At 31.0% G+C, this 17,630-nt stretch overlaps 1 protein-coding gene across 8 annotated transcripts; it reads left to right on the top strand.

Moving 5' to 3' along the window:
• Positions 1,303-15,603, top strand: LOC18592888. Of its 8 annotated transcripts, XR_001929108.1 has the most exons (6): positions 12,867-13,330; positions 13,442-13,580; positions 13,749-13,834; positions 13,933-14,076; positions 14,957-15,020; positions 15,170-15,368. XR_001929108.1 is itself a non-coding variant. In XM_018126207.1 (5 exons), the coding sequence occupies exons 2-5, from the start codon at positions 13,064-13,066 to the stop codon at positions 14,059-14,061; spliced, it is 621 nt and encodes a 206-aa protein (XP_017981696.1). In that variant the 5' UTR covers positions 1,303-1,553; positions 13,051-13,063; the 3' UTR covers positions 14,062-15,603. The 8 variants fall into 8 exon arrangements, 5 of the variants coding, with proteins under 5 accessions (XP_017981696.1, XP_007019879.2, XP_007019880.2 ...); XM_018126207.1 differs by adding an exon at positions 1,303-1,553 and having other exon boundaries at positions 13,051-13,330; positions 13,933-15,603; XR_001929109.1 differs by having other exon boundaries at positions 13,933-15,020; positions 15,338-15,603.

The raw sequence follows: 17,630 nt of genomic DNA, 5'->3' as shown, positions 1-17,630 counted from the left end.
ACTATAAAATTAAATAAAAATATAATTATAATTGAGAGATCACTATATTTAAAATTTAATACAATTATTTTTTTATTATAAATTAGATAATTTATATTAATATTTCAATCTAAAAGTCAAATTTATTATCCAAAAGAATATTCTTATTTATAAATCGAAACTTGCATCAAGTTAATAAAAAATTTGATAAGTTTTTGATACCACTTTGCTACAAATTAACTATTTCAACTCAAAAGGGAAAATGAAATAAAATTTTATTTATAAATTCAAAGCTCATTTTATTTTTTTGATATTATAAAATATTTGAAAATATAATAAACATATATAAATTCTTATAATAAAAAAACTTTTCAATATTACGTATATGTTGGCCTTAGGCAAAGCTCAGAAAAGTATAACAAAATAAAAGGATGTTGTTGGAATTATCATGAGTAGTCGTAATCAAACCCCTAATTATGTCACTTTAAAAAAAAATAAAACATAATTACGTTAACAATTAGAGAGGTTGGAGACTATTCTAGTTCAAACTCTAAGCAAGGTGGAAAGGGCTAGACCATCTTAAAATATAATATTTAAATAAGTCACTAAATGATTTAAAAAATTTAAATATATTTTTATTTTTTATTATATTAAATTAAATTTTTATATTTTTATTATGGGTAAAATAATTAATATATATTTTATTTAATTTGTATAAATTATATGAATTAGAATGATCGGTGATGGTAGTGATGGTCAGTCACGGGTGGCTTCTATGAATCTATAGCCACCTTTTAAGAATATTATTTATATGGTATGATGATTCTGCGGTCTTTTCTGTCTCTTTTTATTAATTATACGATCATTTTTAATATATATTATTTTTTATCATTTGTTTTATTAATTTAAAATAGATTTTATAAATGCAAAATATAAATAATAAAAAATAAATTTTTTTAATGGCTAGTGGATAATGTGTTAAATGTGCATATTTGGAAGCTCTTTGTGTAAAGATTGATGAAGATTATTATTAGTGATATTTAAAAAAATAAAAAGTGGAGAGAAAGTCACTGGAATAAGAGAAAATTTCATTTGTATGCTAAGTATCATGATATAATTTATTATATATAAATTTTTTGTATTATCTAAATCTAATTTAATCTAAATTTAAATTAAATTATAATGAATTCTAGCTAGTATCTTATCTACCCTTGACATCTGTTTTTGAAATTTTATCATAGTCGGAGGGTATTTTCGACTTTTCAGTTTTTCTACTTTCTTCCTCAGGTCGCTTTTTTCGCCATGCTTGCGCAGACGGGTGCCCAATTCCAAAACTGGAAATTTTTGTCCGATCTAGAACTTTCTCTTTGTCTCTTCTTTCACACTCAAAGACCCTTTACCCAAACACTCCTTTCTCTTTAAGAAAACCCAAAACCCATTTCTCTCATTCACACCAGTTTTCTTCCTTTTTCTCTTTTTTTTTTAAATTGACTTTTACTGATTTTTTTTTTAAGTTTTCATTTTTGCAAGTTTGGCTGGTGTTCTTTATCTTCTTACGCTGGAAGACGCACCGGGTGAGTGAACAAAAGGGTGACCTTGATTTACTTCTTCTTCTTATTATTGTCTGTTTGTGCAATCTAAGGGATTGTGTTCATATGAATTTTGCAACTCAGCGACCCATTCTCTAAGGCTGTTCAATTGAAATATTTTCGTTTACATTCATTCTTATGATGATTCATAGCTTTGGTTATAAAATGAGCTTTGTGGGTCATTTACCCTGTTTACATTCTTTTTTATTTCAAGGTACTGTCGCTCTACCGTATATAGGGTTCTTAATCCTGAATGGGTTTTTGATTATATAGCTGTTTGCATGATCAGGGAACTGGGATCTTTCAACGTTCAATGTTGGTTAAGATTTATGGTAGGAAAAACAAAGAAAAGAATTCCATAGCTGGCACTTACTGAAATGTTAAGCAAAAGTAATAAAAACAAGGAGCATATCAGTTAGTTGAAGTAACTGTGATGTGTCCTTTGGATTTTTCTCTAACAATTGATATCACTCAACTTGAAACTTGAGGTCTGTTACTGTGACTTTTTTTTCTTTTTATCTGTTTTCTCACTTTTTTGCTTTGTTTGGATTTTCGTGATATGTCTGAAATTTCCATGTTGTCAATTTTATTTCTGCGTTGCTTTAGGTGCAAGGAAATCTATATATATTAGTGTTTGAATTAATTATATACTGGGACATAAGAGCACAGGCATTGTCTTCAAAACACTGCTAAAACTTTACGGTTTAGCTATATTTACATGTGATTTAAATTTTCTAAAGTTCATATGGTTTTTAGTTCCCGTAGTATGTACCATATATGTTTGTAAATATTTTATCAAACATTTTATATAGTTCTATGTTTGAATTTGACTGAAAATTGCAGAGGATCCTAATGGAATTTAGAGGTGCACTTTCTAGAACTTTTAAAATTTTGTATCCGATTTAAAATAAATTTTCTAATCTCCAGTGGTGAACTTACAGTCACAAAAGTTGCCCGTTTATAACCTAATAGTTATATGGTTCTCAAACTTTTTTGAATTTGAAAGTTCCTGAATAGCGGGTGTAGATATTAGATTTTGGTTAATACTGTTACTTTAAAGAATTATGTTACAACATAATGTTGTACACAAAACGATCAGAATAAATGAAGTGTTACTTCACGCAGAATAATTAGAATAAGTGAAGAGCTACTTCACGCAGAACAAGTGAAGCGTTACTTCACGCAGAATAAGTGAAGTACTACTTAAAGCAGAACAATTAGAAAAAGTAAAGTATTACTCCATATGGAACAACTAATACAAGTAGAACAGTCACTTTGAATAAAATAATCGCTTCACTTGGATGACAGTGAAAGTAGCTCAGAATAAGTGGTAGAGTTTATGGGTTACTTTCATCTTGAGATGTTTCAAATAGTTTGGCTTGGTGGCTCATCTATTGAGGTAGTTAAGAGGTCTTCCTCTTAATCCTTTCCTGAAGTACAAGTGTTTCACCCTCTTATCTTGTTCTCGTATACTTATTCATGTACAGCTTATTCTCTTGTATCTATTCTCGTACAGCTTCTTCTCTTGTACCTATTCTTGTACACCTCTTTTCTATTACCTTTACTTGAGAACAAGTCTTACTACATCCAATCACAGTAACGGTTACGTTAATTAATATTCTTCATAATAATGTCATTCATTAGGCGTATTAAAGCCTATTTTTATGTAACCGTCACTTTTAGCATTATATATAGAGCCTCACAATTCAANCTTCATAATAATGTCATTTATTAGGCGCATTAAATCCTATTCTTGAGTAACAGTCACTTTTAGCACTATATATAGAGCTTCACAATTCATTTAGAGGGACTTTTCTCCCCCCTCTAAGCTAACAGATTCTCAACTTGAGAGCTTCTCTCCTTAAATTCTCTCTCTAATTATCTTGTACTCTATAAGTCTCTTTAAGTCTCTTCTTATTGTCTTCCACCTGCCACAGCACTTAGTACTTCAGGAACTGCTTCAATCTTTCTCTCTGTCGCCTTTGGCACATCATTTTACTTGTTTGCAACGCTTCCTCTCCCTATCACAAGAATCCCCTTTACATTTTGGCGACTCCACTAGGGAGGAGTGATTACATTAAGTAAAAGCTTACTAGAAAAACTTTGCGTTATTGGAAGTAATAGACAGTTCCTTTAGTAACCAAGATACATCTATTCCAACCTACATCCAAAAGTTGATGAAAATGATTGAGGCTTCTTAAGAGAGAATGCAAATGCTAGAAGACAACAATAGGCGGATGTTGGAGACCATATCTCAACTTGCATCTTTCACTTCCATCATTTTTCAAGCTCAATCTGTATACTTTAATGAGAATGCACCTGACAAAGTCATTCCTCTAGTTACAAACACTAAGGGGAATGAAGGAAATGGAGAAACTACAATCGATGTGGATGTTTAGGGAGGAGTTCTTTTTCTCTACTCAAGAGAAGGTTAATCTCCTTGATTTGGGAACAGAATATCAAAAGTTCAAAGAAGACCTCATGAAATACATCTAACACTTTAGAGAAAGGGTGTTGGATATACAAGAGTTTTATGATGAGAAGGAGTTGGTGATGGTTTGCATTCAAAAAAAAAAGTTTGACGAGTGTAGGCTACACTAGCAGAATTTACCTCTTCCAACTTTTACTTCGTTAATGGAAATGGCAAGAAGAACCAATAATACGGTTCTCAAACAAAAGAGAGCTACTTGCTTCGATAGAAAGAATACTTCAACAGTGAATGCAATTTAAGAAAAAGGTAGAGAAAAAAGAGATCCTTTTTAAAAGGGAATATTTCATAAGAAAATGCAAGTAGAAGAGTTGTTGATTGAGAACAACAAGGTCCAGAACAACTTGCTTCCTGCTCATGTGTGATATTTCTATGACTTTAACTCTTCATCGCTTTATGAATTGCAATTTGACATTAAAAAAAAATTCATATTCAACCGCTAGCTTTATCGCTTATATTTTGGCTGTAATTATATTATACTATTGGTCGCAAGCTTTATTGCTTATTCTTTGACCATTGTTCATTATTCTTACTTCAGTCGCAAGCTTTACCGTTCATATTTTGGCTGCAATGATATTCTTACTTCAGTCGCAAGCTTTACCGCTCATATTTTGGCTGCAATGATATTATACTTTTGGTCGCAAGCTTTATCGTTTATTCTTTGACCATAATTTATTATTCACATTCTAGCCGCTAGTTTTATCGCTCATAATTTGGCTGTAATGATGTTATGCTATTGGGCGCTAGCTTTATCGCTCATTTCTTGGCCCTAGCTTATTACTCACAAATTGGCCGCAGCTCTTACGCTTACTTATTTTAAGGGTTGAATTAACCTCATTCATATCAAGTTAGAGTTAATCTCCTTGATGAAAAGTTGAGAGTTTCTTTTTGGCCACATACAATAATATGAAATGTAAACACCTACGCAACAAGCGTATAGCATTATTATTATTGCAAAAGAAAAAGAAATATGATATATCAATAGCGGAGTACTAGCTCAAATGAGCTTTCAAAAAGAGTAAAAGAAAAGCAAAAGACTAGTCAATTACATACTCCATAGAGAAGAGTTATTATTGGCAAATACAACTAATTGTTCTTGTACTTCAGCTTCACGTTTTTTCAGTGAAGCTATCTTCGCTGCAATGTCTTCTAACTCATTCTCCAAGAAAGACTTGTTGAGAAAAATCTTGGCTTTAGATCTACAATCATTGAGGCATTCAAGCTTGAATCCAAAGTTACAAGCATCATCGAAATCCTGTAACATCTGTTGCAATTCCTCTGGTGAAGTACTCATTAGTGGAGCATGGGAAATGGCTAAAGCTCTACCCAACACTTCCATCATTAAGCAAATGATGTCTACGTTCTTTACAAGGGAGGTACTCCAAAACTCTTTCTATATTGAAAACATGCTCCAAGTATGCCACATACTCCAATGAAACTTGAAAGCCATGGAAGTCAACTTTCTTACCACTTTGTTTAGTATGTGTTATTTGAGTGCCAGAAGCACTACTTGCATCTTTGTGTTCTGGTACTGGGGAGGAAGAAGCACGATAATTAAACGGAGTAGCTCTAGCATCATTAGTAACAACTCCAACATCATGAACAACCTCAATGTTGGAAGTTGCTCCGACATTATTGATGACAACATCAAGAATAGCTCCAACATCAACTCTAACATCAGGTACAATCTCAACAGCAGAAATAACCTCAGTGTTAGGAACAACCTCGGTATTAAGAATAGCCTCATCTTGAATAACTTGGGGAATAAAGCTCTGAACATGATTTGAAAATAGAACATCCAAATCAAGGACATCATCAAAAGGGGCTAGCTCACCTTCACTTTCAGCTTCATCAACATTAACAGACTTATCATCAAATTCATCACTACGTTCAGAGTCACATGATTCTTCCTCAGTCTCAGCTTCAAAAGTTTCTTCCTCTTCAATCGAGTTTAAGTTCTACTCTCACNGGAAGAAGCACGAGAATTAATCGGAGTAGCTCTAGCATCATTAGTAACAACTCCAACATCATGAACAACCTCAATATTGGAAGTTGCTCCGACATTATTGATGACAACATCAAGAATAGCTCCAGCATCAACTCTAACATCAGGTACAATCTCAATAGCAGAAATAACCTCAGTGTTAGGAACAACCTCGGTATTAAGAATAGCCTCATCTTGAATAACTTGGGGAATAAAGCTCTGAACATGATTTGGAAATAGAACATTCAAATCAATTAAATCATCAAAAGGGGCTAGCTCACTCTCATTTTTAGCTTCATCAACATCAACAGACTCATTATCAAATTCATCACTACGTTCAGAGTCACATGATTCTTCCTCAGTCTCAGCTTCAAAAGTTTCTTCCTCTTCAATCGAGTTTAAGTTCTACTCTCACAGTTGTTTCTCTCTACAAAAAAAAAATATTTTAAAAAAAAAGTAAAAGAAGAAGTAAAAGATGAACTTACTTTTCGATGCACATGTTCTGTTTGATGAGTAAGAGCGCGAGGAACATCATCTTTTTCTGCATTTACATTTCTTTTCTTTTTGAGAGAAATCAAGCGTAAGGATACATCGGAGTTACTTATAAAAAAAGTGTAGAGACAAGCTTTGGGATTAGTCAAAGGAACAATAAAATATCTCCATTCTTCAACACACTCCATCCAATAAGCAAACCATCCAGAAGTGTGGATACCAACTCTATCAAAAGCTGGGACAGTACAACTTTTCAGTTTATCTGAACGGAGTGAAAGTCCTTTCATGAGAAATGAAGAAACGCAAGAATAAAAGTTGATAGGCGAAGAGGAGTCAGGTGGAGCTGGTTGGTCAAATCCAAATTGACGTGCCACTCTATAAGGAGAATACACTTCAACAGAACGAAAGTTTCTATCTCCACCAGAACTAAAACTCTCAATCATAGAAGGTAAATGGGAACTATGAACCCATATACAAAAGTTAATACCTCGTGAGCTCATTCTTCTAGACTGTAGAGAATGAAGGTCATAATAAATTGCAGGATCACCAAATCCATTTATAGGCTGCACATAAGGTCTGAGATTGAATTCTTTTGTAACATCCATCACTTCAAGAACATTACCCCTTTGTAGTCGATCATGCCATGCCCAAGCTCTATAGTTGTTTCTGGATAAAGGGTTATTCATAGAAAAAGATGCAAAAGGATATGCATTAGGCATGGGAGCACAAGTGCCAAACCTTTCCCATAAGCACATCTGAATGAAGGAAACATCCACATAAGTCAAAACCTTGTAACGCCCAGCTGACTCAATAGTTTTGAGTTGGTATAAGTCTAATCTCTTATATAGGGATCCTAAATACAGTGGAGCAAGAGGAAAGCGTATTCCCTTAACAATTTTTATTGCTAAAGGAACAACTGCTGAGGAGATACCATCATCTGGACACCTTGGGAGTACGTGTCGTGCCAATCAAAAAATTATTAAAGTTACTAGCTCATACTTATGGTTTGGGTACTTAGGAGAATCAATCTCAATTCCTTTAGCATTGAACTTTTTATAAAAAATCCTTATCCAATTGAAAAATCGTGCAACCTTCGAAGTTTTACTCAGACTCTTAAGTAGATCAAAGAAAGTCTTGAGTACATACCTCTTCTTCAGAAAGCTTAATAGAGTGAAAATCATCCTTTCCTATACAAGGAAGTTCCAAGAGAACACACACATCTTCTAGAGTGAAGGTAAATTCCCCCCATGCAGTAATCATAGTATGAGAAAACGTGCTCCACTTCGCAAGAATAGCACGCCACACATTTATCCTTTTTTCTCTACGAATATTGAGCTTAGAAGTGATACGTATAGCATCAAGTATCCCAGCAGAAGAGAGAAGTTTAACATAAGAAGGATTCTTCAATACTTTAGTTACCCATTCATCCCAACCATGAACAAATTGAGAATTGGACCCTAACTTAGTAGCAGAAAGGGGAAACTCACCACGTTCAAACCTGAATTTCAGAATAGATGGTCCTGGAATACCACTTCTTCTATGAGGAGGTGCTTTTGAGAATAAACGATTCCAATCATATCCAACAGACTTAGAGGGATGTTCGTTAACCTGTCTGGCACGAACTTCTCCCCAAAAACGATCTTCTCTTATTTTTCTAATAATTTCATCTTCCCAATTTTCAAGAACAGGAGGAACTTCACCACTCTTTCCTACTCTAATTTTCTTGGGAGCAACTAATTTGGAATCACTATTCTTCCTTTTATGTGCAGTGGTTTTCTTCCTTGTTGCAACTCTTCCAGGCTCACCATAATTGATCTTCGGAGGGACACGCGTCCTAGGCATAGAGGATGATGGAAAAAGCTGCCTACAAACATGATCATGAAAAAAGAGATAAGTATACATACGTAATAATTTTTTTTATTTTTACTTATTTATTATGCATAAAAAAAATCACAACCATAAAGTAAAACAATAAAACTTATCAAAATTATAGATTTTTATATTATTATTATTTTTATATGCAATATAAATAAATATATATAATAAATAAGTAAAACTTAAAAAAAAAAATTATATATATAACATTTTAAATATATATATAATATTTAAGGAACTCGCAACGCTTGCTGCGAGCTTTGTTAAAAAGAGCTCGCGGCAAATCACTTAAAAATGTGCCGCGAGCTTCACTTAAAAATGCTCGCGGCACATGCCGCGAGCTTCACTTAAAATTGCTCGCGGCACATGCCGCGAGCTTCACTTAAAAAGTTTTTACTTTAAAGCTAGAGCAAGGCATAACACAAGTCAAAGTCATAGTACAAGCCCAAGTAAAATAATAAAAAAAAAATTAGAAAGACATGCCGTTCAGTTTTGTTAGCTTTTATGCAAAACAAAAGACAAGGGTCAAAGTCAAACAAAAGACAAAAGAAAGACATGCAGCTTTTGCCAACTTTTTATGCATTTACTAGTTTGTTTCTTTATTCTAGTATTTCTCCTTCCTAACATGCCGTTCACTTTAATTTTTTTTTCTTGATTTCTTTATTCTAATATTTCTCTTTTCTATTAAACACTATATGTCAAAATAAAAACAATAAATTATACTTAAAAAATAATAATAAATAAATTAAGAAGCCTATTACTCCAATTTGTAAGATTCAAAAAGCAAATAGAAACCACAGCTACCTTGCAATGAGTCAGAGTAATAAAAGATTAAAACAAAGCCAAGGTAACATAAATGTTCTTACTTTATGATTTTCTTTTATAATCAAAATATCTCATGCATGAAATTTTTTTTTCTCTTTCCTCATATTTTAATAAAAAAAAAATTTCATGCAGGGGGCAACAAGTATGAGAAATTCAACTAATAAAAAAAAAAAAAAACTTACTTACTTGAAAAGATCCGCAAAAGAATCGACTTTGCTCTGAAATTTGTTTTTGCTTTACTTTAAATTTGAATGAAGAAAATTGTTTGTAATAACTTGATATTTATAAGCCACATAGAATCAAGGTTTTTATGAAAAAGATATTAAATATTATTGCATAATCAATAAAATATTACAAAAGATATTGACATTAAAAAAAAAAAATACAATCAAATATTACGAAAGATATTAAATATTATTGCATAATCAATCATATATTACAAAAGATATTGATAAAAAAAAATTAATTAAAATTAGTAGTACACCTTACACAAGACAGTAATGTGTTACTACCTAAAGTATTACTGGCTAAGGTGTTACTGTCTAAAGTAGTACTGCCCAAGGCATTACTGTTCAAAGTAATACAATACAATACGTTATAGTACAAAAAAAATTATACTTTAAATTAATACATAAGAATTATTTTTAACAATGAATTCTTATGCAGGGGGCAAAATGTAGATACTAGATTTTGGTTAATACTGTTACTCTAAAGAATTATGTTACAACATAATATTATATAGAGAACAACCAGAACAAGTGAAGTGTTACTTCACGCAGAATAACTAGAACAAGTGAAGCGTTACTTCACGCAGAACAAGTGAAGCGCTACTTCACGCAGAACAAGTGAAGCGCTACTTCAAGTATTACTTAAAGCAGAACAATTAGAAAAAGTAAAGTATTACTCCATATAGAATAACTAATACAAGTAGAACAACCACTTTGAATAGAATAACCGCTTCACTTGGATGACAGTGAAAGTAACTCAGAATAAGTGGCAGGGTTCATGGGTTACTTTCATCTTGGGATGTTTCAGAGAGTTTGGCTTGGTGGCTCAGATATGGAGGTAGTTAAGAGGTCTTCCTCTTAACCCTTTCTTGAAGTACAAGTGTTTCACCCTCTTATCTTGTTCTCATATACTTATTCATGTACAGCTTATTCTCTTGTACCTATTCTCGTACAGCTTCTTCTCTTGTACCTATTCTTGTACACCTCTTTTCTATTACCTTTACTTGAGAACAAGTCTTACTACATCTAATTACAGTAACGGTTACTTTAATTAATATTCTTCATAATAATGTCATTCATTAGGCGTATTAAAGCCTATTTTTATGTAACCGTCACTTTTAGCACTATATATAGAGCCTCATTGGGAGGACTCTTCTCTCCCCCTTCAAGTTAACACATTCTCAACTTGAGAGCTTCTCTCTCTAATTATCTTGTACTCTCTAAGTCTCTTTAAGTCTTTTCTTATTGTCTTCCACCTGTCACAGCATTTAGTACTTCAGGAACTGCTTCAATCTTCCTCTCTGTCACCTCTGGCACATCATTTTACTTGTTTGCAACGTTTCCTCTCCCTATCACAAGAACCCTCTTTACAGCGGGCAATCTACATGCCAAAAGTATGAAAAATGAACATTCCTTGAGCGTAAAGTAAAATAATGGCCACTTGGATCAGTATGGAGGCTAAAAAATTACTAATTACATTTATGATTGGTTACCTGTTGTGCAAGTAAACTGTTATTGCCTCTCTACAATTCACACTGAGAATGAACCAAACCTTTCTATGACACTAGCGTAAAGCTAATGCTGTGAATGGTTGGACTTAGACATTACTATTAGCTATTGTATCAAAACCTTGGTGTAGAAGATTTTGTAGTTAGGTTCCTGCTTTCAAATTCTCTTTTTCATAAAAATTTTGGTTTCAATTTTCTTTATTTCTACTTTGCTAGTTTAACTGTGTAATTGCTTCTCTCTTCAATAGCAACAATTAATAGATAATCTAATTAGGAATAAAATAAAAGAGGCATCCTTTTTGTTAAGATTTATTTCATCACCACCAACATAGCTTTTTCAGTCTTTAGAGCTTTTATCCTAATTGTCACTGTGTTATTGGTTAAGAGATAAGTAATATTGATGGTGGATGGTGTATTAGATCAGGGACTACCATACTTAGGTTTCCTTGACAAAAATGATTACATAGTACATGTAATTTTTCGGAATTGGCTAGTCCTGCTCTTTGAGTCTTCTCCTTTCAAAATAAATTAACATGATGTATGGATCTATGTGCCACTTTGCTTTCTGTGATATATTGTTGACTGTTATCTTACTATCAAAGGTTTTTTTAGGCTGCTAAGATTTTTACAGTAATTTTGAAAATCCCAAAACCCCATATTGAATAGAGCATCTAGGGGAATCATGTACCTCTAGAACTCCCATATCTTGCGGATGCATGCGCAATACTTTTGTTTTGTTTTTCAAACAGCTTGCTCATTGATTTATACGAACAATTTTTTTAACATTTTGTAATAGATGTTATTTGTAGATATGTTGAATATTAATTAGTAGGGTTATTGTTTTTTTTTTAGGATAATATTCTGCTCATTGAGAATGAGAACAATTTTTGTACATATTAGGATAGTTTTTGTGCATTTATTGACAAATTGTACACATGTCAAATATTAATTAGCAGGATTATATCAATAACAACTTTTACAATTTTTATCACCGGTTCATAATTTTTAACATCTAAGTGTTTATAAAAATTTTCAAACCTGCTGCATAGCGCGAGTATTTGTCTAGTTTTATATTAAATATAACAATATATAATATGAAATGTAATTTATAATACATTAATGTATCAAATGTTATTTTATAGTATAAGATTAATGTTGGGCTTATACTTGACTAAGCACAAATTAGCTAAATTGGGCCTTAGGCTAGCCCAAACACTTCTTTCCCATGTTCTTTTGTTATCTGGTTTTTCCTCTCTAAAGTAAAATTAGGGATGGACAATTCATCGGTTGGTTGGTTCAATTCGTCATAATTAAGGATCAAAGGGATTTAATTTTTTGAAAAAGGATTGAACCAACCAAATTTAAAAAGAGAATTGAATCGATCAAAAATTGAATTGATTTGATTAGTTCGACTTTGGACTAAAAGAAAGTAGAAATTGTCACTCTTGTCTTTTGTAAATTGCGATATTGAAATTTATAAATTTCATTCAGAATTATAAAATATATTAATAATCTAAGTGTAAAGAAAACATAACAATTACCCTTTGACTCATATAAATCATAATATTTGACATTAATAACATCAATATCTTAAAATTAATATTTATAATCACAAGAGTCAAGACAATCTTTGTCTTTTTACGTAAGTCATAAAATTAACATTTAAGAGTTTTAAATTCGAAATTCTAATATTCAAAATTTAACATAGTAAAAATAATAAAATTAATTCTAATAGCAACTAAGTAAGTAGTAAATGGTAAATATGTATTTTATATAAGTGTATAATATATAATATTAAGTTAAGTTTTTTAGTCGATTTGATAAAAAAATTTATAACCGAGAATCAATTAAATAAATCGATTGGATCAAATTTGTAGGATTGATACGCTGAATAGACTAATTGGATCGGATTTGTTTTTATCGAAATTTCATTTGGTTTGATCGGATCATTGATCTGGTTTAATTTTATGCATCTTAGTTAAAACTGTGCCGTTTATGATTGGACTTTTTATTTGTTTACAATTTTCCTTTTTCGGGAAGCTTTACCATATCAGAGACGCTTCTCCCTCCCTCTCCTTTGCAGCAAATTAAGAAGAATGAGTTTCGGCGACACGCAGAGCCAGCCCGAACTTGTGATCACCGTGACCGAATCCATTCGCTTGTTTCTTCTCTCAGCGTCAAATGATCCATGCCTTTCTCAAGAGTTTCGACAACTCGCTCTCACTCTTTCCTCACGAACCAATGCACCGTACAAGCCGATCCGAAGTATATGGATCGGGTCAGATGTTGGCACAAGACCCAAATTGATTTCATTGTTCTCCGGATCTGATTTTGTTTTCACCAGCCCTAAACTGAGAGAGAAGGTAAATGAATCATGATTTAGTTTTCAACTTTCTAGGTATGTTTTTGGTTGCATTTTCTTATTAACCGTGAAATTAAGTTGGTGGTGTTGTTTTTTTTGTTTGAATCGATAGAGCGAAGAATTGAAGCAAAGATTAAGGAAGCTTAAAGAAATAGCGGAGAGGAAAGAGTATGAAGACCTTGTTAAAGATATCACGCCGAAGAAGGATTTGAATGAACCTTTCTCTAATTATAAGGATCAGCTTGGCTTTGGTTAGTAGTTTTCTTTGAGAATATTTTGCCTTTTAATTTCTGAAAATAAATTGTAAGTAGAAAAAAGAACGATCAAACGGTAAGAAAAGGAAGTTTAAATAATATGTTTTTTCCCAATTGCAAGATCTTTTCTCACATTTATGCTTTCGATGATGTATGCACAAACAGGTTTACATGTTTCACTGATAATGTTTACTGGGTATTTGGGCGGATATTTTGCATTCAGAGCATTGTTTAACCACAATTCTACCATGGTATCTTCAAAATCCCATTCTCAAATTTATAAATAGCTGTCTGGGTGCTTTTAATTATTTTGTACTGAATTTGGTGATGCTTGGTTTTTTATTCTCAGAATGCCGCTGGAGGTATTCTAGGATTGGTTCTTGGTATGCTGCTTGAAACACTTTTATTCATTATCAGAACTTCGAATCCTGACTTCAAATCATCATCCTCAACTTCGAGATTGAAGAAAAATCAATAGAGTAGCTATGAAAAGGTTGGTTGTTTAACTTTTCTTGATTTCTATTTTTCATGATAAATCTCTAAGTATCTGAGTTAGCAAAATGTAAATATTATCACCTTGCAATTCAAGGGCATGTTATTTTATGTTCTTTGTCATGAACTATTTTTGGGATTGATTTTTAATTTTGGTGAAGAACTCTTGATGAATTCTGTACAAATTAATGAGAGAAGAAATAAAAGTATCCTTAATGATGGTGAAATTTAAATTGTTTGAATGGACTTCTTCCTTTGTTTGACATGTTTATCAATTTCATGTTAATTCATTCTTTAAAGAGATATACATTATATCAGTATCCTAGTTAATTTGTTTAAGGTTATAGAACGTTTTGGATCTGAAATTGCTATAGATATCCTAGTGCATTTTGTGTATTTTGAAGTTCTACAAAAGGTGTCTAGTCCATGAAAAAACGGAGCTATAAATAAGAATAGAAGACTTCATAGGGCAATTCAATCAAGTCTTAACTTGGCCACAAGTCCTTTTATCTATTCCTTATTTGAATACCTCAAACTCTTACCTTTTACATATTTTAAAGATTGCTCACATTATCCTAAATCCTAAAAGGAAAAATGCTATTTATAAACAACATTTATCTTGTTAAGAACAACCATATTATCTTGGTTTGTGAATTGTATTTAGCCTGGAAAATTAGTCTCCTTGTTGTCAATTGATGTTCCTCTCGGATCTTGACTGTGTTTTGATTTCTTTTAGTAAAAAGAAAAGGTCTGATTGTCTCTCTCTTAACTAATACTAGATTCTGCAAGTATAAGCCAAATTTCCTTTAGAGTTATTTGCAATTGCCATTTGCATGGATTACCATTGGAGGTTGTATAATTAGATCATTTGTGGTTCGCAACAACTTGAGTTTGGTGTAGAGGATTGAAATTGTGCCTTGATAATTTCGACTCTAAAGACAAAAGGTATAATATTCTTAATACTATGCATGTAACTATAGCTCTCCTTTTGTGTTAGATTAAAGTTGTTGATGCCAGTTTTGGGTTATCTATCGATTGAGGCGTGAGTTCTGCGTTTTCATGCAATTGTACACTGTTGGTTTATGCTCATGTAGTGTTCCATAGAAGGTGGAAATGAAATTATTGAAGCTCTTATGGAACCTGGCTTTGCACCAAAGTCTAAAGTTTGTGGGTTGCCATCTGTTTGCTAATTGGATCAATGATCATGGAACTGTAAAAGTAAATTTGTGCATGCTTTTGGCATATGAATATGAACATTGCAGGACGAAATCAAACAGCCAACGTGGTTTTTCAGTGAGCGCGTTGCTAATGATCATTTCTTCCTTCTACTAATCTCTTGCGTGGATAATTACAGTCCTTCCTTCATAATTTGCTTATGATCTCTTCCACTCTTTGTAATTCTCATTCATTAATTTGTAATTTGGAGATTGTTAGTTTTCTCCTTAAGATATTTTTTTTTTGTTGGATTTAAAAGTTGATGCGTATTATTTTCATTGACAGTATTATAAATTGATGTTCATAAGAGCAATATTTTCTTTACAATAAATTGGGAAAATCTCTTATGGATTAATGTAAATTTGATAGAGGTTGAGGTAAAGGAATGTTTAAACAACAATAATAAATCATACAATTGTTTTTTGTTTTTGTATAATAATTTATTAAAATTAAGTTTTTATATTTTTTAACATTAATAATATCAATTTAATCGTAAATGGTTTTGAAATTTTCTTTAGTATTTATTCTCATATGACATTTGATTAAGGTGACGTATTTTCTCGTGGACATGCTATTTTCATTTTTATCGTTACCTTTTTTCAATATTACGAAATCATCACAATTTCAAATTTTGAAAAACAAATATGAAGCATAAAACTAGACATATAGTTTTATCGAAAAAAAGCTCAAATTTAAATAAATAACGGTTGGCAATTTTGATCTTTCTAAGTTGGCTTGCCCCACTAACAACCACTACCATTGCCTCACCGCTATTGGAAAAAACAAATCAAAGTTGGACCCTAGGTGTTAGAAGCTAATTGTATAATCTAACCAAAAAGAATAAAAAATAATGAGTATTTTAGTACTTGAAGAATTTGGTAAAATTTGCTCAAGTGTTAAATAATGGTCCAAAGACTTATACAGCTCCTATATTTTTTAATTTTGTTTAATTTAATCATTATACTCAAAATCGAAATAATTTAATTTCTTAATTTTAAGAATTACATCAATTTAGTCTCTCTCCTTGAAGGTATCTAATTTGACGTCATCGCTGATGTCAGTTTTGACGTTTATTGTTTTGATGATGTAGCATTAAAATGATGACGTAACATGCCATGTGGCACTGAGTGATGACTTGACAATGCCACTTGGCACTATACGATGATGTGATAGTGTTGATGTGATACTGACATGTCAGCACGTTAGTGCCATATGACAAAGCAAAAAAATTTTCAAAAAAAAAAATTTTACCACGTCATAGGGATTAAAGTGAACAAAAATATATAGTATAATGATTAAATTGAACAAAATTGAGATGTTGAGAAACTAAATTGAAAAAAATATTTAAAAAAGATAAATCTGTAAGTAGATTATTGATATGCTTATTAATAGTCAAATATTTAAATGTAAAAAATTTATGGTGTTAAAAAATATATATAAATATTTCCTTACTTGATTATTTGATTTCAAAATATGTAAATTAATTTATCTTTTTTTATAAAAATTAAGTTTGAATTCTCCTCCTATAAAAAAAATTTGAAAAAATTTTATATCTGAAGTCAAATTTAGATGAATAGCTTATATTATGTTAAAATAAAATAATATAAAATGACTAAATAAAATTTTTTTCTTCCATTTATAATAGTATAAAAATTTAAAATTTATTTAACTTAATTTTTAATTTGAGTTAAAGTCAAATAAGTAAAATATGTTGATTTAGTTTTTTCTTTAAAAAAAATGAATAACAGAGATATGGAGTTAGTGATGATTATAAAAATAATTTTTTGTTTTAACTTACTTAATTTGGACATGATAAATCTCTTATTATATCATAGAATTTGAGCTCTACCCTTTCAATTATTTATTCATATTTTATGTTGTTATTTTGTTCAATATTTCAAGTTATATTTTTTAAGTTGAAATTTCTTAAATTAAAGACTGCATTTATGATTGATAAAGTTAAATATAACTATAAATATTTGTACCATTTTATTTTATTAATAAATTTTTTAGATCCAAATTAATAATTTTAATTTAAATTTAGCAGAATTTGATTGTGGTATTTGAATTTAAAAAAATTCGTTTTATAAGAAATTGAGTAAATTTAAATGAAAGGTAAATTGGGTAAGAGTTTAATAATTTCAAAAGAATGTGTATTTGTAAATTGTGAAAGTTATAACTAAATCAACATATGTTGCTAATTTCAGTAAATTTAAATAAAAAGTAAATTGGGTAAGAGTTGAATAATTTTAAAAGAATGTGTATTTGTAAATTGTGAAAGTTGTAACCAAATTAACATATTTAGTCATTTTATATTATTTTATTGTAATATAATGTAAA

Source organism: Theobroma cacao, chromosome 8 (assembly GCF_000208745.1).
Source record: "Theobroma cacao cultivar B97-61/B2 chromosome 8, Criollo_cocoa_genome_V2, whole genome shotgun sequence".
Classification (NCBI taxonomy): domain Eukaryota; kingdom Viridiplantae; phylum Streptophyta; class Magnoliopsida; order Malvales; family Malvaceae; genus Theobroma; species Theobroma cacao.
The sequence above is the reverse complement of the archived record's forward strand: the minus strand, read 5'-3'. Positions and strand labels throughout refer to the sequence as shown.

What these genes read in the sequence shown, in the direction of transcription:
- LOC18592888 (XM_018126207.1), top strand. Translation starts at nt 13,064, where the DNA reads ATGAGTTTCGGCGACACGCAGAGCCAGCCCGAACTTGTGATCACCGTG. An exon ending in GCCCTAAACTGAGAGAGAAG is followed by an intron (nt 13,331 to 13,441) that starts GTAAATGAATCA and finishes TTGAATCGATAG; the next exon opens with AGCGAAGAATTGAAGCAAAG. An exon ending in TAAGGATCAGCTTGGCTTTG is followed by an intron (nt 13,581 to 13,748) that starts GTTAGTAGTTTT and finishes ATGCACAAACAG; the next exon opens with GTTTACATGTTTCACTGATA.